At 43.6% G+C, this 26542-nt stretch overlaps 1 protein-coding gene across 1 annotated transcript; it reads right to left on the bottom strand.

Moving 5' to 3' along the window:
• Riok3 (RIO kinase 3) lies at nucleotides 1-26542 on the bottom strand. Its single transcript, XM_021645415.2, has 13 exons — nucleotides 26334-26542; nucleotides 19603-19718; nucleotides 18751-18896; nucleotides 18550-18657; nucleotides 18242-18351; nucleotides 15363-15506; nucleotides 12881-13008; nucleotides 7124-7321; nucleotides 6447-6606; nucleotides 3998-4078; nucleotides 3821-3910; nucleotides 2996-3103; nucleotides 1-1545 (listed from the first exon to the last, which is right to left on the bottom strand). The coding sequence occupies exons 1-13, from the start codon at nucleotides 26394-26396 to the stop codon at nucleotides 1438-1440; spliced, it is 1560 nt and encodes a 519-aa protein (XP_021501090.1). The 5' UTR covers nucleotides 26397-26542; the 3' UTR covers nucleotides 1-1437.

The raw sequence follows: 26542 nt of genomic DNA on the forward strand, positions 1-26542 counted from the left end.
TTCTAAAATGAGCTCTTCATTTTTTAATTTCTTGAAAGGCAAATTCACAGCACACTCCAAGCAATGGTTTGAGAAAGAATATGTCAAGAAAGAAAACAAAGTTTTAAATGATTGTTTCAAGTGAGTTCTCCGGAATTTCTGTACAGCCAATAATTAGTCCTCATTTAAATCTTTGTTGCAGAGTAGCAAACATCTCAGAAGTGGGATGAGTCACCTAAGTCACACTCCTCTGAAATGCAACTAAAAGCAGTATAACAGAAACAAAAATAAATAGTCCTAGAAAAAAACATATTTGGCATTTTAAAATAATGTTAAAATCTTTGAATATAAATTACATTTATATTACTCTTCATAACCACACACGAAGTTATGCTGCTTAGTGGATCCAATCTGACTCCAGGAAGGGGGTATGAAGTGCGAGCAAGCAGCCAGTGGTTTCTGGGACACTGCTCACCATCACATAGCAGAGTCCAGCCAGTGCAGAGACGGGTAAGGAGGCCAGCTGGCCAGGTTAGCTGGTTAATTTGTTACGCAAGCTGTTCTGCATTCAGGCTTCGTCTTCCACTATTTAACAGCACCATGTCCTTTTCTCTATTTTTCTCCAAACAAGTAGCAATCAATATCTAAGAGCAATTTTAGGGAAATGTACACTGAAATTTGTTTCACTGCTTTCTTAAAATGTATCAAATATGATTCTTACATTCTGCCCTTCCAGATACTTTGAATTTTCATTATAAAATGAGTTACATCCCAACCATTTAACCTAAGTGAAGAAAACCTGAAAGTTAAATTTTAAATTTTAGTTAGTTAAGAAATCCTTCTGTACTTATCTTTCTTTCAAAAGCCTATCTCATCTTTCCTGGCTATGAGATGGAAATGTAGAATTCCATATATTTTTATGATGTACGCTGGTACATCACAAGGTACATTGCTTACGTCTATTTCCACCATCCATTATAAAGCCAAATCCCCATTTCTAACACCCTCCCGGGTCCCTAGGATCGCAGGCACAGTCTGGAAGAGTTGCTGAGAAGGACTAATTTCGGATGGTAACAACTGTGGAAAGACACAACAGAGAGCAGGAGGGGAGGCAGCCTCACCTGCCGACACCTCCGCCCCTCCACCTCCCGGGTTTGGAAACACTGCCTGTGTAAGAATCCTCAGCAAGACATTTCAGATCATGAGTTGTGTAAAATCCAGACTCCTTCAGCTACACATCTAAACCTGTTAAAGAATTATATTATCTTTTTGTAAGATGAGAGGTAGTGACATTTTATTCTTTCAATGCCGAGTTAAAAATTCCACATATCTGGCACGTGGGTTACAAGTGAGAAGTACACAAGCAACACTGTCCACTCCTGCTTTGGTATTTCACGTCACCCACACTCGTTGGCAGCTGGTGTCACCGCTGTGCTGGTGGAGAGCAGCGTGCTGGTGCTATTCCGCATACAACACAGGTGGACCTCCATCATCTTTCAGAAATGAGGCTGCTTTCCTGCCATTCTTCTGAACATGATCTTCATTCATTTTCTCCAAAGCCTCTATCTAGAGAACCAATACATTGAATCCATTTGTCAAGTTCTGACTTTGTATGAGCAGACCTGACCAAGGTGGCACTTTTCCTAACATGGTCATTCCTAACGATGCTGGTCTTGAATTACAATCTTTCTCTGTTTCTCTCCTCATTCTCCCCACACCCTCTGTGCTTGTGTGTGACTTGTGTGCATATACACCTGTTTGCTTCTCACTTGATTCGATTACCGAGGTACTGAGTACTGAGTATCTCTATGAGGTCAGGAACTAGAATTGCATCAGTCTTGCTGTGTGCTCTATAAAACTTCCAAACAATAGTGGGAATACCATCGGATTGAGCCAGCTTTCCACCATGTCCTGCCTGACTTTAGACTCCATCAGGGCTTGGACTTACTCAAGTTTCAGTGGAGAATTCCACAACAGACTCTAGCCACTCTCTGCTTTGTGGGGGAAATGCTAAGAATAATGTCTTTTTTAAAGACATCATCTCTCGCCAAGCTAAGGCAGAGGGAGGCAGATTGCTGTGAGTTTGAGGCCAACCTGGTCTACAAAGTGAGTCCAGGACAGCCAAGGCTACACAGAAAAACCCTGTATTGAAACTCCCCCCACCCCAAAACAAAACAATGAAGAAAAAAAAAAAGACAGACATCATCTCTCTGTGTAGACCAGGCTGGCCTCAACCTTGCAAAGATCTGCCTCCTGTAAGCTGGGAGTAAAGCATGCACCACAGCTAATGGTTGTTTTACTTTTTAGCTTTTGTCCTAAGGTTTCAAGGGATCTTGAAGGACTCTGGCTTTCTGCCTCTTTGTTCCCGTGGCTCTAGTACTACAATGAAGGAATATCTGTGTGTGGCTACTTCTAGCCCTCTACCTTTTGCTAAGGATAGGTAGGTTCTATGAGTTACTGTTTTTACATTACTCAGAGTGTTACCCCGTCAACTTCCTCATTCCTCAAACAGAAGAAATAAGACTAAGCTGGGACTGTGTTTTCAGACCCTGCCATGGACCACACTATATAGACCATGCTGCCCTAGAGCTCAGAGAGCTTCCTGACTCTGCTTCCTGAGTGCTAGTGCCACAAGCCTGGCGTGCTGGCCCACACCTTTAATCCCAGCACTCAGGAGGCAGAGGCAGGCAAATCTCTGTGAGTTTGAGGCCAGCCTGGTCTACTAAGGCAGTCCAGGACAGCCAGGGCTACACAGAAAAATCCTGTCTGGAAAAAAAATAAAAAATAAAAAAAGCCAAAAAAAGACATGCCACACCCAGCCTGCTAGCAACTCATTTTAAGCAGACTGAGTGGTGTGTGCGTGTGTGCATGTTTGTGTGTGTATCATCTGGAGAAGAGGAAGACACGTGATGTGGAGGGTGGTTTTGGTGTAGAGTATAAGGTGGGCTATAAGTTCTGGGCAGCTCCCCAGTAGCAGCAGCAGCAGCAACAAGGCAAAGAGCTGTGTGCCACTCACCTCAGCTAAGAAATCAGCTTCATTGTCTGCTGAGATGTCCAGGCCAGAAACAGCATTGAACAGCTCCCGCTCGTTAAGGGCTTCCTTTACTCCTCCTTTCTGGAAAAACTGGCAACAGCCCAGAAATAGACATCAGCGAAGTTCTCACAGCCAGCATGCATTAGGTACCACCAGACTCCTCCACCACCCAGAGCCATTGTGGTTTCCCCCCTAGGCTTAGCTACCCAGGTTCTGCCTGACGTTGTCCGTCCTTAGCAACTGCCCTCTTCCTGCTAGCTCTTCCTCAGTGGGAAGCGTGGTGCCCTGTGGACAGTTACCTTGGCACTGCTACATTCGCTGAACCCCCGAATTACAGTTCCTGGGCAGGCCCATCGATTACCTCCAGGACAGTTATTCCCTCTCTTGGACCTGTTGCTAGCAAGCTTTCTCCCTTCGACATGGGAACCATGTGCAACCCAACTCTGCACTGAAGAGAAGTTTCAAAGTGACAGTAGCAGCCACTGTTCCACTGATGAGGCCATCCTCCTCCCCACACAAACAGGAAAGGGAGGAAGCACGAAGGCTCACCATGTCCAGCTTTGGTGCATCCGCTATGCATGCACTAAGTCAACTTGCTACTTACACAGCAGGAGCAAACCAAAAATTTAGTCTGTTAGAAACAGAGGCCATATGAGTCAAGGACTCAAGAGTCCATGAATGGATGAATTCTGAAAATGTCTCCTTTATCTCCTTATCCTTCAATTTCTAAAAATATGGTTCTCTTAGGAGTGAGGAAAGTATTTGAACCTGGTAAATGCTTTAAAAGACATTGCTTTGCACACTCACCTGTGAAACATTCCTACAGTCCCGGAATAAGAACTCCAGGCCATGAGGATGGGTTGGTTCTACGGACTGACTGACATCAATCAACCAGACCTAGGTAACATAAGCAGAGTGATGTGTTCACACACAATAATTCACATCAGGAATGTAATCTGAGTATGAACGAAATGGGCCACTTACCTTCCCAGCATGCCACAACATGTTATACTCGCTGAGGTCGGCGTGCACCAGGGTACACTCGTTGTACAACTGCTGCATCAGCTGCGAGGAGGGAGGTGAACAGTCAGGAAATGAAGGCACAACTCTAATGTACCTCTACCAAATGGACTAAGGTACGAACTACAATGTATCAACAAACACTTCCCAGAAACAAGGTCAAAACTCATTTTCTTTCTTATTTACGTTTGTCATTGATGAATTGAACCCAATGACTCACGCACACATTCTACAACTGAGCTAGAGACTCAAAACAAAGGCTTCTTTCCTTTTTGTTGCTATTAGTGTTATTCAGGGGGCTGAGGGATGGCAGGAGACAGTCAGAGAATTAGTGTGTGACATTCTGCTTCCTTGTTGTGACAACAAAATCAGCCCAAAGGGTCAGATTCCAGTTGCATTTGTTACCTAACCACGGACCAAGGCAAGCTGCTTCCCTCTGAAAAAGGACAAGTGTCTCACTAAGGCCTCGATGGAGCATGAACAATTCCTAGGGAAACTATTTCCTGCCAGTGATGGTGGAGAAGATATATACTTGTTTGTGAACCAGTGTCTTGGTATGTAGCATAGGGTGGTCTTGAACTCATGAACTTTCCGCCTTAGACTGGCAGGTTCCTGGTGTGTAGCACACATGTGGCTAACAGCCTTTGTATCACACATTCATCATCAGAGCTTGCCCCTAGCTTCATATTGGAAACCATTTGTTTCCTACCCCGAACAGAACTAAATAACAAAAGTTCATCAGTTAATCTCTTCCCCAGTCACCCCACTGCCCAAAGCGGCCAAAAAAAAAAATTTCTTTTTTTTTTCACTGTTCTTCTCTTGGCAGTAGAAGGTGGTTTACCTCTTTAATTGTCTCTTTTGTTTGCATGTACATGTTCATGAATGTATACATGTAGAGTATGCATGTGCATGCATGTGGAACACAGAAGTCCATGTCTGGTGTCTTACTGCTTCAAATAAGGTCTCTTGTTGTAATCCTAGCACTCGTGGCTATAGCTAGACTGCCTGGCCAGCAAGCCCCTGGCAGCCTATTTTCTCCCCTGGGCTGGGATTATGGGCACACATCATAATCCTGGGCTTTTTACAAGGACACTAGAGTGCAAACTCAGCTTTGGGTTTGCACAGAAGTATACTGGCTTTAGTCTACTCCCTGACCCCAAGAACCCTGTTTGCATCAGGGATCAGAAGCCCTGTGATGAAGCCAAGGCTGTGATATCTGCTCCACGGAAGATACAATCAGAGGGGCCTGGCTTAGTAAACTAATTGTATAGTATTTTTATAGTCACACCAGCTGCTGTGGGACACAAAGGCCTCCATGCAGACACTGTGTAACGTGCACACAAAGTTTCTCCAGTGTTCACTGAAAACACTGCAGAGGAATAAAGACAGGATCAGGGACACTTAAGCTGAAGGCCTCAAATTTAATTCGGCTGTCACCCACAACAAACACAAGTAACTGTCAAGATTCTTGACACAGGCTCTCCAATTCTAGCATCTGTACTCTACTACTGTCACTCCCTACTAGCTTCAATTTTGTCATTTTGCCATAATGTCACCAATCTGCTTCCCTCTGATTTCCCAACAGTAGCTATAGGCCCTTTCTTTATTGCTAAAGAACCATAACTTTTAAGGAGTCAGACACGGAGGAACTCTATCTGTTAAACTTGACTTAAGTTCAGTGAAAAATTATTTCATATTTTATGTCATCAATGCTAAGAATGAAGCTTGCACTTGTTCAAATCTCGTAAGTTCTCTAAAACCATTTCACACACAAACAGATCGACACAAAAGCCACTCTTTTTGTTGAGACAGAGTCTCACTGAGAAGTTCAAGTGGGCCTTGAACTTGAAATCCTTCAGCCTTAGCTGCTCAAATTGTAGGATTACAGGCAGCTTTATTTTTTCAAAAAATATTTATTTTTACTTTGTGTGTGTGAGTTCCTGTATGCACTGTATGTGCATTGGATCTTCTGGACTGGAATTACAGGTGGCTGAGAAGCAACTGACATGCTGGGAACTGACCTCTGTCCTCTACAAGAGCAGTAAATGCTCATAATCGCCAACACAACTCTTTGCACCCCCCTTTAGACAGTGTCTTATTACTGTATAATCTACGTGATGGAGACAATATGTGACGAGGCTGGCCTCGAGCTTATGGCTACCCTGCTGTGTCTGTCTTCTCAAGAGCACAGATGCTAATCACCAGGCCTGACTTCACTGTCAACAGTCCTTCACAGAACCCTGTTGACCCTCTTTCTCCACCTTCAAAAGTTATGATTCTATACTTTTTACAAGATTATCATCGTTTCTAAGACAGGCTCCTGTGCTCTGTTCCCCAGGTTGGCCTTGAACAGCTGGGACTAAGGCACACTGTCCACCAGTCAGTGCACACACGCTGTAAAGGTGCAACTTACATGCAGAGTCTGATAGTAGGCGTCTCTCATTTCTTCCCCACTAAGCTTTACTTCTTTTAATTTAGGAGCTGGGACTTGATCGTGGCCAATGAAAGACATAACTAAAACATGCTTCTTAAGCAGTACCACTGTTGGACAAGGAATTCCAGCCTTCTGCATCCTGTATACACAGAAATAATTAAGAATATACCCATCAGAAGAAGAAAACATGCCATCCATTCAACAAACACCTAGCTAGAGCCTGTGTTGAGCTGGTACTATGTTCTATATAGAAAATCAGAGAAAAACAGTAAGATTCAGCCCCTGATAGAAAAACTTGACAGGTACAATGGTGTAAGGGTGGCATAGGTGTGGGGTCGGTGCCCTGCAAACCCTGTGATTCTTCAGAAAGAGTGTTTACACAGAGCTGTCATATGATAAGATGTCTGGGCAAATGATGTTGTACTTTCCCATAAGTGTTAAGGAAGAAAGGAAATGGCTTTTTATTCACAAAGTATGAATTCTGGTTCAAAACATGGAAATTTTCTGACAAAAAGCCTCATGAAGAATTAGAAAGTCAAGGCCTTTTGTTATTTCTGTAAATCAGCTTTAAAGACAGCATGGATCTTGGCCTGGCTAGCAGTGCTGGTCCAACGAGCAATCCCCAAGGTCACCTGCAGCACACCTGTTGTCTTTACCTTGTGAGATTGTGCATTTCTTTCTCTGCCCACATGCGGATGATCTTACGTGGATTTAGTTTACTGAAGCGATCTTTAAACCTGAAATCATCTTTAATGTATTTGTCACGGTTCTTAAACTCATTAAGGGTTGTTTTAAATACCTTAATGGCACATTCTGTTGGTATAGCTTTACCATCTTCCTTTTCATTCTCCAGGCTAAAGGGAAGAAGAAGAACTAAGTCAATATACGTTGCCAGCTCACAGTAAGACCATGTTAAAATAAAGACTCTATCCCACTCAGGCACACCTATTTTGTTTCATTATATCATCTGGTTTGTCTTTTTTAATACCTTCAAGTTTTAATATCTTAATAAAAAATTAGGTTTTAGGGGTTCTTGCTATGTTTCCTAGAATGACCTGGAACTCCTAGACCCAAGTGATCCTCCTGCCTCAGCTTCCCCAGGATCTATAACTATAGACATACACTATTGATCCTAGTTGGTTGTTTTTTTTAATAAAACATACTTTCAAAGGAACTGTCAAATACTTTTCAATCTATAATATGTTCTGTATTTCATGACTATAGAATCAATCTTGACAAATAATGAGAAAACATACTTCTTAAAACAATGACTGTGCATGATTTGGGAATAAAACTCAACAAAATCAACACCTAGAGCAGCCTTTAAAAAACAGTTCCTTCTTTTTTGGCAGATGCATACTGATGAGTCAAAGGGGCTTGGCCCTCTGAGTATGCAAAGAGTAGGAGAGTGCAGAAGAGGCCTATGAGTGGACAAAGAGCAATTGAGGCTGTACAAGGTAAGCAGCATTGTAAACGGAACCAGATCAATGGGGAGACTTTGAACAATATTAATAAAAGACACAGGACCTGACTGAGGACCTGAAACACTCCAGTTAAGTCTTGGCTAGTGAGAGGAAACTAAAGGTGAATGACAGGACAAGAGGAAGGCCGACTGCAAAGAGCTTGGACATTTCTCCAGAGGCAGCAAGAATCATGAGGGCTTGTGAGCATGGTACTCTTAGTGACACACTTCATGAAGATCATGTGATCAGAATGTTAGAGTAGGAGGAACAAGGGAGGCAGAGGCTGGGACTGACGAAAGAGGTCTGAATCATAATGCTAACTGGGAAGGAAAGATGACAGATGAAACTATGGCAGTATTTACTTCTAAATACTTACAAACATGCTAAGCTGGAAAACAAAAGTACTTCCAGAGGACAGAATCTGAATTAAGCCAGCAACCTCTTTCTGTACTTACTCTCTCCTGGCAACTTTTCCATTCAGCCTCAAAAGTTTAGGCTCATTTTCTTCCTGTGCCATGGCAAACCCAAGGCCTTACACGTCCTCTATCTATGGAGAGTACTCACTCACCTTTCTCTCCCTAGTCCTGATTTTCTCTAGAATGTCAGGCCCCTTTATTCAACCCATACGTGGTTTGCTTAGATGTCTTGCAGATGTCTTCAACTTCCCATGCCAACAACAAATTCAATGGCAACTTCCTAGGCCAACTTTACTCTAGGCTCTTACCTCAGGAAACAGTGCCAACATTGGCTATGCTGGCAAAGAGCAACCCTCATCCCCCATCCAATCTGACAACACAGACTGTTGATCATACTTTCCAAGCTTCCTATTCTTCAATTCAGTGCCACCAAGACTGGTTCATTTAAACAGCTATGAAGTCTTTCCCGAGGGACTGAACCCAGGATTCCCCACACTTTATCAGTGCTGACCTACATCCACAGCCAAAATTTTTTTTTTTTTTCCCCGAAACAGGGTTTCTCTGTACAGCCTTGGCTGTCCTGGACTCTTACAGACCAAGCTGGCCTTGAGCTCAGAGAGCTCTGCCTCCCGGGTACTGGGATTAAAGGTATGTGCCACCACACCTGGCAAATAAACTATAAGTTCATTTTCCTTCTAGTAGCCCAAGTCATCTTTTGAAAATAAAGATCCCATCTTTGGTTGCCATGGTTCTCAGACAGCAGACCCTCCCAGGCTCACAGTCCTTCCTGTCCTGCTTCCTGGCCTCCTCTCCAGTCTGCAATGAGTTCAACCTGACCTTCCATGCACACTGGCTATGTCCTTCAAGCATTCCTTTATCACATCCCCTGTTCTACTCATGAAACCCATGACATTGGCCTGTTGAAACTTTGTACAGCACACATCTGACATTGTTTATGTATTGTAATTTGAAGGCAGCGATGACGGAGAGTGTACTGTGTTAGAGCAGGCACTTCCAGGACCCAACACACCCAGCACATGGAAGCTGCTCAACTCTTGGTGAAGGGAGGAAGCAGTTTTCAAAAAGAGATTACAGACTGAATGCAGAAATGTCCCCAATGCCCTAAATATGTTATACACAGAACAGGCTGTGATGAGATGAGCCTTCCGTCACTTGACAGTTTACCCACATAGTAAAGAAACCCTATTTAAAAAAAGAAAAAAAGAAAAACAGAGATGCACAGAGTACAACTTAAACAATTCATCTCATCATTCTCCTAGCAAAACACATCCATGTGCTGTAGGCAAATCACATTTCCTTCTGCTAATTTTCTGGTCTTTATTTCTGAGACAGCGACTCAGCCTAGGCTTGCCCACATCTATTGCGTAGCTGAGGATGTGCTGGAACTCCTTTCTCCCTTGCCTCCACTGAGACTGCTGATCTGGTGTGCACCAACATACCCAGTTCCTTCTCTCTATAGTATAGGGTCTTGCTGTTGCTCAAGAGGACTCTAAACTCCCAGGAAGCTGTGACCTATGTGCCTCCTGCCTGACTTCCTTTGCCAGCTTATGGATCTTCTTAAACCCATCTTCTGTGTTTACACCATTTAATTTCCTGTATCTTTAAACTTACTGTCTGATAAAAGTACAAAGTTGCTGATTAGCACAAAACTGAAATCTGTAATAAAATTACAGACAGAGCTGACGCTTTGACTACAAACCTGAAGCCGACTCCCTCCTTCCCTCCCCACCTCTCCCAGGGCAACTACTATCACAGTGCTTATTTCTAGAGTTAGAGACACACACATTGATGACTAATCTTGGTTGTTCCATTTCACTGTATTTGTAATCAACTGAAACCCAAACAGCTGGCATGCTGTGCGGGACTCTTCTTTTTTTTTCCCAGACAGGGTCTCAGTAGGTTGTAGCCCTGGCTGTCCTGGATCTCACTCGGTAGACAAGGCTGGCCTCAAACTCAGAGATCCACTTGCCTTTGCCTCAAATGTGCTGGGATTAGACATGTGCAGCCACCACCTAGCTAAGGGTTTCTTCTCTATCAGATCATTTTAGGGGGGGGAAGACCCACCCTAAACCGGGGCCACACCTTTCGGTGGCAGCCCACACAAAAGCAGAAGGTCTGCTTGCCCTCACGCTCACTGGCCAGTCACTGTCCTGCTGCTAAGGCATCCCTTCACTAGTGTGAGAACCTGCTTCTTCATGATTCCCATGCACACTGAAGACCAGCAGCTCCCTAGCAACTCCCAGGGACTCCAGCACCAGACTGGGACTCGTGGGCCATCCAGTCTCCTAGATTGAACAGCTGTCAGCTTCTTGACCTTTCCATGAGGAGACATCTATTGTTGGACTAACAGAGCACAGACTATGAGCCACTCTATTAAATCATCCCCATTTAAAATGTTTACCAATATATGCACATATGTGTAATTCTATTATTTCTGTTCCTTTAAAGAACTCTGACTAGGGGCTAGAGAGATGGCTCAGCGGTTAAGAGCACTGTCTGCTCTTCTAGAGATCCTGAATTCAACTCCCAACAACCACATGGTGGCTCATCCCATCATAATGGGATCTGATTCTCTCTTCTGTCATTCAGGCATACATGCAAATAAGAGAGTTCATATGTATAAATAAATAAATTAAAAAAAAAAAAGAGTTCTGGCTAATACACACAGAAATATCGATTGGGAAAAGCAGCTCCAGATGATGTGTTCTGTACTTCTTCAACTAGCACTGGCTGTCAACACTGTTTTTGTTTTGCTTTGCTTACTTTTAAAATGAAAGTTGAGCTCTAACTGGATCATGCTGCCTTCCCTGAAGGTGTCTAGCCATGATCTTGCGCCCCTTGTGACTCTTCCTACCCTACTGTGGTCCTACTTAAATGACTGTATGTGGTGACATGTACTTATCTTTCACAGTCCTAACTGTTCTTGCTGCACTGACCCCCTCCTGTTAGGCAAGAGTTGACTGCCTATGATGGTGACATGCAAAAACATGTACTTTTTCTCTGATGTATGTGTTTGTGTGAGAGAGGGCTGGTGGTTGGGTGTTGGTCCTTGCCTTCTACTTGGGGCAGTCTCACTGCCTGTGCAGGCCGGGCGAGCTAACCTGTAAGCTTCCAAGGATCCCTGTCTCCACCTCCCATCCTACCACAGGAGCACAGGGACTCCAGTCCTCATACTTGCGCAAGCACTGTAGCCTCTGAGCCAACTCTCCAGCCTCAAGAAAATATACTCTTAACTTTTAATTGTTTTTCATATTAAAAAAAAAAAAAGGAAAAAAAACATGAAACCCCAAAAAACATTACTTGCTGCACTAGCCAGCTCAGGACTTAAAAGGAAGCAAAAGCATTCCATTCAGTGAAGCCTTCCACTAACTAACAAGAAAAGAAAAAGAAGGCATGCAGTGTGCCTGTACTGACTTCATTAGGACTTGAGCGTGAGTATCTGTAAAAGTACACCTAAATTCAAGAATCTCCCTTTATGTTCCATAATGTTACTTAAAATAGCAAGGTGTAGGGATGCAGACATGGTTAGAGCACTTCCAGTTCCAGAGGGATGGAATCTGGTTCCCAGCACTCATGTCAGACAACTCACAACTGCCTTTAACTCCAGCTCCAGGGCATCTACGCCTTCTAGCCTCTATCAGTCACTGGTACATATATGCACACACTCACATACACATATGTAAAAATAAAACTTTAAAAGGAATAGTGCAGTCTAGAAACACAGAACAATAGAAAGGCCTACTACTACCCGCGAGTCCTTTAGGTATGTTGGCTGGGAGGAAAGATCACTGCCTAAGATAAGTAGACAAATGCATACAAATTTATGAAGGATTAGACTTGATTGTTACTTTTGAAAAAAAGACCTGTAAGCAAGTTCAAGGACGATGAAGACTACTTCTAATATTTCCTTGTAAAGTTTCAGTTTATTTCCATGGACAGTCTTTTGTTTTATAATACTTTAGGGAAGCCTGGATTGAAATTTATATACAAGCATAAAGGAAGAAATGTTTACTAAGATTAATGCCAGGAATTATGAGCCTCACAAAAATCCCATGAAGTGAAGGGTAGTTTCCAAATGAGTATAATTTGTTTCAGATCAGAGGTTGAAAAATGCAAACCCCCCCACCTTCTTTTTGGTGCTGAGGATTGAACCAGGGCCTTGCCTATGCCAAGCATGTGCTCTAACCCTGAGCCCAGCATTGCTTTTTATTCTTTTCCAGAACTTACCAATCCAATTCAATATGATATGTGTGTGTATGTTATGGGTGTGTGTGTAAAGATAATTAAGAAAAAACTAAAGGCAAAGACTTCATCCATAGCATTTGAAACCTTTTAAGTACAAAATAAAGACCACCTCAGCTCAGAAATGTCTAAATTTTCTACAGTAATGGTTTCTGCATGACTCTACTTGCCATGCAGCATTAAGTTTGACTATCTGTGTAAATCCATCAGTCCTGAGGAGAAAGGTGTTGGTTTACACCGTGGTTTTGGTTTTTGTTTGTTTTTCATTTACCTCCCTCCATATGCATGAAAGACAACAGATTCCTTTCCTGTACTAACACAGCCAGTGATTGTCTCCAACATTCCAGAGTTGACCATTTTATACATAAGTAAGCGTGTCTTAGGATCAACTGCTTTTTCCTGTAAGAGATAAAGTACTATAAGTGAAAATGATCATCACAAAAGATTCTCTTTTTTAAAGGGTATAAGCAGGCTCTTAAAAGAGTGTGATCAGGATACAGTTTCTTCCTCAGGGGCCCCTGGATTTCAGCTCCAGTGTCATGAAGCTAAAGAGATGGGTTTGGTGACAGTCCCAAGTCTGGACCATAGCTACAGTCACTGTTTCTGTGGCAGACAACATCAAGGGTCAGAGCTTCTTAAGGACTAGACCCAAAGGGACTTCAAGTGCTAACAGCAGAACCATAGTAACGCATGTCCAAAGGTCAGGAGAGCCAATGAAGGACACTCACCAAGATGGGAGGGCATGGAACAGGTGAGGTAGAGTGTGTCTGAGTGTGGACACAGGCAAAGATTATGTGCAAGTGACTCAGGCCCAATTCACTCCCTGGCCATGCCCAGTCATAACCTGCTCTGGATGCGTCTGAAGATGAACACTATTAGCTGTGCCTTCTCCAAGCTGACCTCGGGGAAGTCAGCTCCTTCTCCAGTTCCCCATGGACCTCTGTATGCAGTGGGAGGTGCTCTGTTGTACCAGGAGAACCAGCCTCCCAAAGGACACTGTTCTCCAAGAGCATCACCTCCCTTCTCAAAGCACTGCTGTCTGCCTACCTCTGGCCCCCCGCTTTGTGGAAGGTGATGTGGGTCTGAAAAGCAGACTCTTCAAGGAAAGCCAAACCTCGAATCCAACACCATACATTCATCCTCACCCACTCTTCCCCCTTCTCCCATTTTTTTTTTTTTAAATAACCTATTTTTAAAAATCTGGAACATCTGGGCTGGAAATGTCCCACCAGTTAAGAGCACTGGCTGCTCTTCCAGAGGAACTGAGTTCATTTCCCAGCACCCACAGGTGAGTTTGCAATTGTCTATAATTCCAGTCCCAGGAGCTCCAAGGCCACCAGGCACTCATATAGTACACAGACACACACAAGAGACAAAATCCCCATACATATAAAATAAAGTACAATTTTAAACATCTGGAATATTCAACTAAATGTACAGTATATACTCTAAACTATTGTTTCTAAAAAAATAACTTTTCTGGGGAAAAAAAACTTTATTCTAATTAATTTAGAAATACTATCACTCAGATGGCTTAAGGTAGTCATATAACCATTTGCTCAGCCACAAATTCTCTGTCATCTCAGTGAACTTCTATTTAGACATGGCATTCTGAAGCAATAAGATTATTACTAAAGAAAAAAAATAGGTGAACTTAGTAGCACCCACTGTTAGTCCTAGCATTTGCCTAGCAGAGGCAGGCAAATCCCTGAGTTCAAGACCAGCCTGGTCTACAAATCAAGTTCCAGGAGACCCAGGGTTTAACTCAGTTTAGATATTATACCTTCATAAACAATTTTCAAATATCTCTTCAACTACATTAGCCTAGAGAGCAATTAATGTAGCTGTAATTTGTTTTGTTTTTTTTGTTTGTTTTTTAAATAAGATCTCACTAGTCTGGGCAAGCCAGGACATCACTGTGAAGCTCAGGCTAGCCTCAAACTCATGGCAATAGTTCTGCATTAGCCTCCAACTCCAAAGTGCTGGGATGATAGGCGTGGGCCACCTCAGCTCAGTTTGAACACCTTGAGCAGACCAGTCCTGGCAGGCCTGAACTGTTTCTCCCCTTCACTAAAACACCCTCAGGGGTGACCTCAGACAGGCTCTGGACACACTGAAACTTGCTGAATCTCAAGTCAAGGGCCACCAAGGGTTCTTGCTAAGCCACTTAGGTTCCTCAGGAGCCACAGTAGGTGGCATCAGGGTTTGAAGGCTCCACTGAAGCCCCTGGTGACAGCCCAGCCGGGTGTATGGTAACAGTGCAGCCTGCAGCCACACCACCAGTTCCATGCTTGCCACCTGGGCCAGGACAGCTGGCTCCTGGAGTAAACAGCAGATGAGCCAACTAGAGATGGTGGTCACTGCTGGAGGCTGAGCCATGGCTGCTGTCTGGGGCACTTTCATGTGAGGGGCCATACAGGAAGAGTAGCTTCACCTTCTATGCCAAATCCTACGTGCCTGGCAGCACTGCTTCTAGAAATTGAAAACTCCTAACATGGGTTTTGAACAATTGATTAACTGTTATGAAGAAAGAAAGAAAGAAAGAAAGAAAGAAAGGAAGGAAGGAAGGAAGGAAGGAAGGAAGGAAGGAAGGAAGGAAGAAAGAAAGGCCAAAAAGCAAAGTCACTTGAGCAGCACTGATTTTGAAAACTAATTTCAGGTGAAGCGGGGGAGTAATCATGAGGTTCCCCTCAAACATGACGTTTCTAATGTGCATGTTCCACCAGAGTGGGGGGCGGGGGGAGGATGCTTACAGCGGTAGAGTGCTCCTTCTTCTCGTGGAGGCGGGCACTTCGGCGCTCTTCTGAGTACGCATGTTGTTTTAAAGCATTGAAAACGTGGTTGGAGAGTTTTAAATCCATTCCAATTCCATCCCCTACCTGAAAGCCTGGTGCAAACTGAGACAAAAAATAAAAAATAAAAAAAAAAAAAGCAGTTAAAGTTTTCATATGGGGACAATGTTGAGAACAACAGTGAGAAGTTAGTCTTCTAACAGATGACCTCATGCAGAACCCACAGGTACCACAGGGGCAGAGCTGCCTGACACAGAGGAGCAACACCAAAGAAAGACATATTCTACGCAGAGAAACCACCTCACCATTCATTCATATTGGTGAACGAATGGCTCTCAGCATTGGCTTTGTACCTTATTTTCATGCCAAAAAACACAATGTTGTATTATACAGCCTACATCAAACCTTACCAAAGAAACAGAACTTCATAATTATTGCAGTAGACTAAGTTGCTACAGTAAACTATACCAACCACCTCCACTGCAGCTGTAGGGTAGCATAGTCCACTTTAAGTAGCTGCTGGCCACCCTGTGGATATTTAAATTTAAATTCATTATGAAGTGCTTACTAGCAAATACAGTTACAGGTCAGAAGACAGGCTTAGGTGATCTTCCCTCATCCCTAAGAACTGCTGAAGCACTGCTCCACAGCCATACAGAACACTTCCGGTCAGAACATAATACAACCACATTCAATGAGGTATTTACTAGACACACATTTGTGTGCTAATGTCTATATATATATATATATATATATATTTTTTTTTTTTTTTTTTTTTTTTCTTTTTCTGAGACACGGTTTCTCTGTGTAGCCTTGGCTGTCCTGGACTCACTCTGTAGACCAGGCTGGCCTCGAATTCACAGCGATCCACCTGCCTCTACCTCCCAAGTGCCGGATTACAGGCGTGCACTACCACCGCCTGGCAAGGTCTACATTCTTACTAAGCACAATACTTATGAAAGAGAATACTTAAAAAAAAAAAGATTTCTTTATTTGGGCCTGAAGAAATGGCTCCCAGTTAAGAACACTTGTTCTTCCAGAGAACGTGAGTCAGTTCTTAGCGCCCACGGCAACAGGTGCACAGTAACCTTTAACTCCAGTGCCAGAGGAGCCAATAACCTCTTCTGGCCTCCACAAGCACCTGAACATCTATCTGACTGTCTGTCTCTCTCACATGCACACACACACACAAATTAAGGAAAAAAAAAAAACTAAACAAATATATGTGTGAGTGTTTTGCCTCTTTGTGTGTATGCGCCTCATATGTGTGCCTGGTACCCACGAAAACTAAAAAGAACATCAGATTCTCTGGGACTAGAATTCGGGTGGTTATAGCCACCATATGGGTGCTGGGGAACAAATTCAAGTCCTTTGCAGGAGTAGCAAGTACTCTTAACTGTTGAGCTATCTCTCCAAAATTGTTTAGTTTTAAGATTCATTCTTAACAGTGTGTGGGTATGCATGCAAATCAGAGCTCCAGGAACTAGAGTTTATGAGTGGTTGTGAGCCACCTGATGTAGGCGCTGAAAATCAAACTTCAGGTCCTCTGGAAAAACAAGTGCTCTGTGCTCTTAACCACTGAGCCATCTCTGCAGTCCTTGAGAAATACATTTTTTTTTAAATTTTTTTTATTTCTTTATTTTACATATGAGTGCTCTATTTTGCATATACATCTGCATGACAGAAGAGGGCACCGAATCTCATTATAGATGGTTGTAAGCCAACATGTGGTTGCTGGGAATTGAACTCAGGACCTCTGGAAGAGCAGACAGTGCTCTTAACCTCTGAGCCATCTCTCCAGCCCCGAGAAATACATTTTTTTTAAAATGACATTTTATTTTTACTTTTACAGAGCTAGTTCAGGCATAAAACTTGGCTTGCTCCACACGCACAAGGCATTGAAGTTGAGCACCAGCTCTACAAGAGCAAAAAGTCTACAAGTGTAATCACTTCCTCCTTCTAGTTCTTGGCCCATCACCAATGCTGGGTCCTGCAGAAATGCTATTTAGTAAAAAAGAAACAAATAAAATAATGTACCTAAGGACTAAAAATTCACTTCTTTCTTTTAAGACAGGGTCTGATGTACGCAGGCTAGCCTTGAAATCATATGAGGCCAAGGATGGCCTTTAATTCCTGGTCCTGCTTCCTCTACCTCCCAAGTGCTATAGTGCTACGCAGGCTCAGCTTTATTTGTTTTTGTTTGTGTGTTTTGTTTCTTAGAGCCAGGGTTTCTCTGTATAAACGTGGCTACCCTCGAATTCATTCTGTAGATCACGCTGGCCTCGAATTCAGAGACCAGCCTGCCTCTGCCTCCCGAGTGCTGGGATTAAAGGTGTGTGCCACCATTGCCTGGCTGCTCAATTTTATTTTTTAATTTTAGAGTCTTATAAATCACATTGGTTTTAAAACTATCCTCATAGGGTTTTATTTTAGGTCCTTTATATTCTTAGTGGCTGAGGCTGTGGTCGTCAGGTTATCATCTAAAGCTCCTCTGCAGCCTGATGTGGGGAGTGCACCCAGCACAGAGGTGGCAGAAGGAGGATTCTTGAGTTTGAGGTCAGCTTTAACGATGAAATGAGACCATAGGAAATAAATAAAAGAAAGTCCTAGAAATTTACTGTACTGTATCCAGAATGTTGTTGGCTTGTTTGTTTCTGTGTTTTAAGAAAGGGTCTGAGTGTGTATTCCTGGCTGGCCTGTAATTCATGATGTAGATCATATATATGTGTGTGCCTCCCAAGTACTAGGATTAAAGTTATGCTCACAATACCTGGACTAGAATGCTGTTTTAAAAATATATTTAAACTCTTGATTGAGAGAGAATACTTTCTACAACTTACATTTTCCATTCTTGCTGTGTTCTTTCTTCCACATACTACTTCATCATGCTTAGTGGTGATGTCTTTTCCTTTTCCAATAAAACCCTTTTTGGGAGTAGGAACTGGCTTTGCTAAAGGCAATTAAGAAAAGCCAAGAATATAAAAAGAGCAAAGAGTAAAGTCTTGCTTTTAGCACTACCTGAAGAGACTCTTGAATGTAAAATGGGTAAATTATCAGATGAGATTCAAACATAAACACAAATCTAAGCAAGCCCACTGGAGAAATTAGTCCTCGATCCTTCTCAATGTACCCCCAAAACAGAAGGTACCTGGTCTGTAGGGATCGTCACGAGTGTCCTGCCAGTCCACCTCATCTTCAGAGCTGTCACTGTCTTCAAAAGGATGTACTTTTCGATAGTTTTCAAAGGAAATGGAAACTTAAAAGGTAAAAATGGTTGACAGTTTTATTTAGGACAGTTCACAAGCATTTCCTACCTCCCAATGGGAATATCACAGTAAGGTCACAGTACCTTTGCTATCCCCATTGAACTTTTTTTCTTCACGCCTAAGCTGAGCATCATATTCTCTGTCAAATTCCATCTGTAGCATCTGAGCCAGCATTAGGTCGCTGGAAGTGTCAATGTTTTCTCCAGAAATAAATGGTCCTTCGGCAACACTATTCAAAATAAGGTGACATAAGCTGATCTGAGGTGCTGTGCAAACAGCTACTGACTTTGAGAGTAGAAAGTGTCTTTCAATGCTAAAATCACACCGAAGAAGGGGCAAAAGTTTACCAAAGCATTTACCATCTCCTGTTCAGCCAGCTTTAGACCCACAGCCAACTCTGAGAAAGCCGCAGCTAGAACTGAGAGAGCTGGGAGAGGGACCTAAGGGGTCTGTCAGGAAATCCATACGGAGACCCAGAATGCCTTTCATCTGTGTTCTAACCAAAATATAGAGAAAACTAATAAGAAAACTATACCTCAATAGTTCAACTGTTGCATTAACAGGAACAAAACTCAGAGAAACAGTGGTTTGTCAAAGATAATACAAACTCAGAATCTCCCATCTGAATTGCTTAAGACCAAAAGAACTTAACAGTTTTGAAGTTTTCAGACTTCATATGATTTACATAGAGTCAGCTAAGTATCCCTGATCTGAAAAATTATAATCTGAAATACTCTAAAATCTGAAATTGTCGGAGTGCTATTTGAATGTCCAAACTTTAGAGGCTATTCAGTCGGTACTGAGAATCAGAAATGAACGCGGTACCAGCTCTTCCTTCTGCACAGCTCTCTGAGCACGCTCTTACTCATTTGTAATGACAGTCCCCAGTCAGACTCTAAAGCTTTGTTACAGCAAGTGCCATGAACGCCACGTACACAACTTCAGGGAAAGCAGCTGCTTCTTCTTCCAACTGCAGCTCTTTGGCCAACTCTTCGCTCATCACCTCGGTCAGTGAGCAGGACGCTGTGTTTGAAGGGGTAGCCCACGGGCACTATTTAAACAAAAGAGAAGAAGCTTTATAACAATAATGAAATAACATGAAAACGAGGTTATCTTTTGAGAATTAAACTAGTTAAAACTATCAAAATGAATGATTAGCTCTTCACAAAATTCACCTTAAAAGGAAGTATCTCTCAGCATAAATCTTGGTTTTTAAATTACATTTTTAATTATTTGCTTTTGTGTGCAAGCACCACACACAAATAAGGTCAAAGGACAACTCATGGGTGGTGAGTCTCTCCCTCTAGCACCCCCAGTGCTAGACAGTTTACCTTCCGTTGGGTGGCTCTCAAGGTTGAAAAAGTGCCATGCTACTACATAGCATACCCAGGAGACAGGGAGTTCAAGTAACTCCCTTTGTTCCAAATCATTTCTCACCAAACACCTCTCTGCTTGTGAATTAGTTTCCTTAGTATATTTTCTTACGGGACTAGACTACATCAAGAGCCATACGGTTCACGCCTGTCATTCCAGTGCTTAGGAGGCCGAAGGAGAGGCAGAAAAGTCAGCATTGTGGGGTTGAGGTCAGCCTGAGCCACAAAGCAAGGCTGTCTCAGAAGAGAAAAATAAATTAATTTCACCAGATAAAACAATTCAAATCCCACTCAGAAGTTATGCCAAATTCCAATCTAAGCATAAGGATATGGCTCATTACAAAGAGTATCAATCCTCTTTAAGGTGTTTGAGTAAATGCTCAAACAGAACCAAGAACAAGCCACAAAATATGTATTTCTAAATGTCAGGATCTGAGAATCAGACTCGACAAAGTATGATTACAAAAGAGTAATGCTCCTTGATATTCTTTTCAGCACTAGCCTCCCCCAATGACACCACTGTCTCAGCTTTCTTGCAACAGATTCTAGGTTTATTTCATACTTTCCTAAAACAGCTAACTCATCATCTACTCCTTGCTCTGATTCCATTTTCCACAAAATTGTTTTTACCAAAATGTAGATTTTATTAGTTATACTCCCTTAATTAAACTTTCTGTTGCTTTCACTGCCTTGGTATAAAGTCTAAGTGTCTACCAGAGAAGTAACAAACAGTGACATCTATATTATCCACAAAACTATTTAGCTAAGGTAAGACATCGAGGGGACCCAAGACTGAGACTACTGGGTAGGAGAACCACCCTTGTTCGGGTTCCAGAGCACTGTGGAGCAGGTCAGGACTGCCTTGGGTAGACTGGTGGGAGTGGAGCCTGAGGCTGATCAACAATGACAGCTATTCATGTCCGAGGGAGCCAGAGCAAGCTCTGTCTGGACTCAGCCTGAGACAGAGGAGGTCCACAAGGCCCCGTGCACACACCTCCACTAGCCACTGTGGGCTGGCCATCCTCACAGAGGCCCCACCTAGAAAGAACAGAGAGACACTTCCTGAAGGGTGACTGAAGCTCTCTGTAATGTGAAGAACATGGCTTCGTTTGGCCCTTTCTGCTCTTTAACCTAGAAATGCTTGGTCTGGGAGCTAGAGAGACGGCTCAGCAGTTAAGAGCACTGGCTTCTCTTCCAGAAGACCCCATACCCACATGAAAGATCACAGTTATCTATAATTCCATTTCTAGGGGATTCGACACCCTCATACAGACATACATGGAGGCAAAACCATCAATGCATGTGAAGTAAAAATAAATTATTTGAAAGAAATTCCTGGTGTGATCAATTCCAAAGTCCAAGCTCCAAAAGTAGATGACTGTATTCTCCCAGTCACGATTCTCACCACTACTGACAAGGACTAAGTAAGCAGTATAACCGTTTCCTGCCCCTTTTCTTCTGAAGTGGTAGAGACTGAATCTAAGGCGTCATAGGCCAGGCAATTACTCCATCATGAGCTACATTCCCAACCCAACAGATAACACTTCAGTTTTTCCTATATTTAAGTCATTTAGCTAACTAAGTATACAAAACGTGCCCAGGCTATTTAAAGCATTTCATGACTGAGTAGCTATATTTTATTTATTTATTTATTGGTTGGTTGGTCTTGTCAGATCCCAAAGAAACCCAGAAAGTCCCATTCAGTACCTGTGGCTCCTCCCGCATCCCTCACCCCACCCCTATGCTAAAGGTCTTCAGCCTAGTGGCTGGACTTCCCTTCCCCCAGCTTCTGGCTCCAATAACCAAGCCATTTTGGCCATGCACTCTCTTGGTCTCGTGATCTGTGGCTCCTCTCTTGGCCCACCTGCCTATTTCTCTTCTTCCCCCACCCATAGCCTGGTTCAGTCAGAACCCTTCCAGATGCTTCTGGCTGTACTTTCCCTCATATCTATAATAAAACCTTTCTCCTCAGCCATCCTTTGAAGCAGTCATGTCCTCGCTTTCATTCAGGTCTCTCTATTTTGTAGCTCTGGCTATCCTGAAACTTAGCTCTGCCTCTCAAGTACTGGGATTAAAGACGCTACACCTGGCATATCATCCACATTTTAAAGGCTCAGAAAAGGAGACAAAGGAAAGCTCCGTTAGTGCAGAACCATCACTAAGGTTTACAGTCAGGACACAGCATGAGCACCTTGAGGGGGGCACACTCTCATCCTCAGGACTTAGCACAGAGCTTCAGGTGCAGAAACATTCAAGTAATTATTGAATGATACACGCCACAGAAACAATGCAAAGATAAGCAAATGTAGTTAGAAGCAGCAGGGATGTGGTGCTTTTCAGCATCTCAAATTGATCTCAAATCCCTTCCTCCATCTTGCCTGCCTATTTCTGAGGCTCATGGTTTACTGTCACCACCAGATTTCAAGAGACATTAAACATAAACTATTAACTGACAAACTTCTCAGAAGAACCAACAATGTCAGACAGTAATTTTGTTACTTTGAGGTGGCTATTTCTCTAGTCCCAAAAGATAAATGCAAAAACACAAAGCACAGATACGACCAGCACACCGGAACTGCCCACTCACAATGACCATGTCCTTTGGAACCTCATATGCTACAGCTATACTTCCCTTATCTCTGCCAACCAGTTCAACTGGGCCACCTCACACTGAGGCAACTTCCTCAGGTTAGGTAAGTCAGTCAGAATTTCAGACTCCCACAGTTTAAAACCAAATTGAAACATTTAAAAGTAGATAGTAAAAGCCTTCTACAATTCTCCTGGGTTCTGTGAGGGACAGCTTTGGGGAAGGGAACACTCCATAGCTCATCCTGCCGAAATGAGCTCAGGAAATGTACTGGAGGCTTCCTTCATGAACTAGAACCAGGAATATAGAGTCTGCTGTCAACCTCTTTTGACTCTACAGTAAATCAAACGTTTTACCGAGTAGTTAAGAGGTGGTGGGCCAGTGAGATGGCTCAACTGATAGACACCAGCAGAGCAAGCATGACAACTTAAAGTTCAACCCTCAGAACCCATGCAGGGCTGGAAGGAGAGAACCGTCTCCACAAAGTTGTCTTCTGATCCCCACATGCAAACCAGAGCGATGTGCTCTGCCCCAACACCCACATCACACATCCGCACAGTAACAATAAACTTTTAAAAATTTAAAGCAGCAGTATACCTAAAGCAATGGGAAAACTCGGCCTCCTAGCCCACCAGTGATTCTTACAGTTCTGCTCCTCCATACAGAAGATGGAGCTCGTCTGAGAAACACAACACAACCCTTTCTGAGTGCATCTGAGGTCAATTGTGGCTGTCAATGCAATCATTCAAGAAACGCCTAGATTCAAACCACTCCTCTGGGTGTGTCTCTGCGGGCTTTCCAGAGACAAGGCCATAAGGTTGCCCTGCTTCCTTCCAGATCAACAGTTCTGACTTCCCTGACAGCTGTCTCACTATGGCCCAGAAACACAGCCAAGTGACCATCGTCTTCTCTCTGAAACCATGTGCCAAAATCTTTCACCTTTTAATTGTTCTCTCAGGTACTGTGTACATAAACCTAACACTGGATCTGACAGAGCCACAGTCAGCTTCCTAAATCTTTACCACTGAAACTGTCCCAACCTCTAATCCGGTAAAGTTGCACCACTGAACTCAGCTCCTCAAGATTCTAGCAGCAGACTGACGGGGAACCAGCCTTCTCACCTTTCTGTTCCCAATGATGTGCCTATCCCTAGCTGCTCTTTATAGAAAGGTCTTTACTGATGTTATCTATAAAGATAGACTCAGGTAAAATGGAAAACGGCAAACACAAAAGTGGCACACAGTAACAAAAATCCAGTCCTCTATTACAGCAAGTCAAGAAAACCACAATTCAGTCAGTGCAGTGGCACACACCTGTAATCCCAGCACTCGGGAGGCAGAGGCAGGTGGATCTCTGTGAGTTCAAAGATAGCCTGGTCTACAAAGCGGATCTAGGATAGCCAAGGCTACACAGAGAAACCCTGTCTTGGAAAGAGAGAGAGAGAGAGAGAGAGAGAGAGAGAGAGAGAAAGAAAATCACAACTTACAGGAAGATCCTGTTTCTAACCAAATAACCCAGGACACATGTCTGAGTCAAACACCTCTGGGAAAGTGATCCAGGTTTTCCCTAAGAGTCACATCTTGTACTAGTATTGCACATTTATCACCATTAATGTAACTCCTGCAGACAGAGTATACAGCCAACCGTGGTCCTGAAACTTCACCCCCCACTTGCCCTCAGTCATCTTGCCTCAGCTTCCACAGTGCTGGGATTACAGGTATGGACCAGAAGGCACAGCTACTGAATGGATCCTGACTACAGACACACTATCATGCCTAGCAATACGTTACAAATAATGTCCATTCTTACTTATTAATATGTCCTTAGTTTTCCCTTACTGCCTTTTTTCTATTGTAGAATTACACCCAAAATACCACATCAGCTTTGTCACGTCTCCTTAAGCTCCTCTTGGCTTTGAGTTTCTCAGCCTCTGGTGAGAACTGTGGCAGTTCTGTGGATTCATTTCTCCAACTCCCTGTCAGAACTAGAGACTTCCCCCCTTCTGCCTCTGGTTTGACAGACTCCTGCTTTCTTGTGCTATGACCTACAAATTTTTGTCTGTAATAGCAGCGTGGCATTCTGTTACTTTTACCCAAGGAGAGCAGGTCACTGGGATTCTATCAGAAGAACTGTAAGGGCAAAATTTTTTCAACATTACGAAGATATGCTTTGTCTTTTTAATTCTCATTCTCTCAAGTATAGTAGAGTTTTCCGGAGTCTTCATCAGATCTGATGACATCATCATTCTGCAGGCTGACTGGATGAATGCTGGCACACTCATGCTTTTCAAAAGACTCCAAGGCAGCAAGTTTGGGATATAAATGTGTGTCTTTACTAGAGTTAGTTGGAGGCTAACTCCACTCTGTTTCCCTCTGTTCTGTTCTACTGTCCACCTTCAATTCCATCTATTCCAGCTACGTATCTTCGGGATGGGCTCCCCCATATACTTCAGTCAAAAAACACACAACAAACTTAAGTAGTGAAACTTGCCCTGAGGGTCCAATGTTTTCACTGAACTTTTCCCACAACCTCTGTGGGTATGGGTGTTTAAAAGGCAGAAAGTGAAAGAACCTGGCCTGTGTTTTTATGGTCTCTGTCTAATTTTGTCCTTTCATGTCTGTTAATCTTGACCTCGTCGGAGCCTCACACACAACGGGCAAAATGGCATGGAGATACACCCACATTTACCAGTAGGGTAAAATGGCATGGAGATACACCCACATTTACCAGTAGGGTAGCTGACTCTCCCTACAGGTTTTAAATTGATAAAACCAGCTTTTAAAAAACTTAACAGTTGAGCCAGGCAGTGGTGGTGCCTGTTTTTAGTCCCAGAACTCGAGAGGCAGAGGCAGAGGCAGAGGGATCCCGAGTTCAAGGCTAGCCTGGTCTACAGAGCAAGTTCCAGGACAGCTAGGGCTACATAGAGAAACCCATCTTGAAAAACCAAAGACCTCCCCAACTCCCCAAACTTAACAGCTAATTATCTCCTTTTCTGTAAAAAGCATGATCCAGTAAGAGTTAATAATTTAATTATAAACGAAGCAAATGTTCTGTGATAGCTTGCAAAAGCTATTATGAGGTTTAAAAGGGCAGATCCCCTTCTGAACCTTCAACCTGAGGAATACAAACCCCAAAGGACCAAGTGTCAGCGGTCCTTTCATCCTAACCAATACAACACGAAAAAGAACAGGCTCAAAATCAGACGTGAACAGCAAAGAATCTTAGTCTGCCATTCCAGCGGTACAGAGAAGGCAAGTCTAGGGCAGAACATGAAAAGCCACAAGCATTTTACAGCATTACTGCCCACTTTGGTATTATTAGCTGGAGCGGGGAAGGAGCGCCTATGTTTATCTTTACCATTTCAAAAACAAGTTCCCGAACTGGGATAACCGCCTTCGTTTGAAGCCAACAGCTCCCTATAGCCATTTTCTGTCTAAACTTTCTCGAGGTTGCGCTGACCCACTTGGCTGGTAAAAACAAACAAACAAACAAACACAAGAGCCTGCTGTTTCCCCTCTCGTCTCAGCGTCCGTGTGGGGCGTTCCGCTCACGTCCAGGCCACAAACGGAGAAGGCAGGGCACAGGCCCAGTCAGACCCGGCCACCCGGGGCCGCCTGAGCGAAGCCGCCCGAGTCCCGTCTCCTGGCTCCGGGGACCGGCGTCCCGCGTGAGCGCGGCAGCTGTGCCAGCCGCGACCCCTGCTCACCTTCCTGGGTCCCCAGGCAGCCGCGGGCCCGGACTCGGGTGAGGACACTCCGACCAGATCCATTCCGAGAAGAAGGCAAAGACCAGAACGGAGCCGAGAGGTGACAGGCCGAGGAGCGGGCTCCGCCGAAGACACGGGCGGGGCACGGGCAACGAGGTGACAGATGGCGGCGGCGGCCGCGGCCGGAACTGAGCCGCTTCTCTTCCGCC

This window comes from Meriones unguiculatus, chromosome 2 (genome assembly GCF_030254825.1).
Source record: "Meriones unguiculatus strain TT.TT164.6M chromosome 2, Bangor_MerUng_6.1, whole genome shotgun sequence".
Lineage (NCBI taxonomy): Eukaryota > Metazoa > Chordata > Mammalia > Rodentia > Muridae > Meriones > Meriones unguiculatus.

What these genes read in the sequence shown, in the direction of transcription:
- Riok3 (XM_021645415.2), bottom strand. Translation starts at nt 26,396, where the DNA reads ATGGATCTGGTCGGAGTGTCCTCACCCGAGTCCGGGCCCGCGGCTGCC. An exon ending in GCTGCTTTCCCTGAAGTTGT is followed by an intron (nt 18,897 to 19,602) that starts GTACGTGGCGTT and finishes TATTTTGAATAG; the next exon opens with TGTTGCCGAAGGACCATTTA. An exon ending in GAAATGCACAATCTCACAAG is followed by an intron (nt 6,607 to 7,123) that starts GTAAAGACAACA and finishes CTGTGTATACAG; the next exon opens with GATGCAGAAGGCTGGAATTC.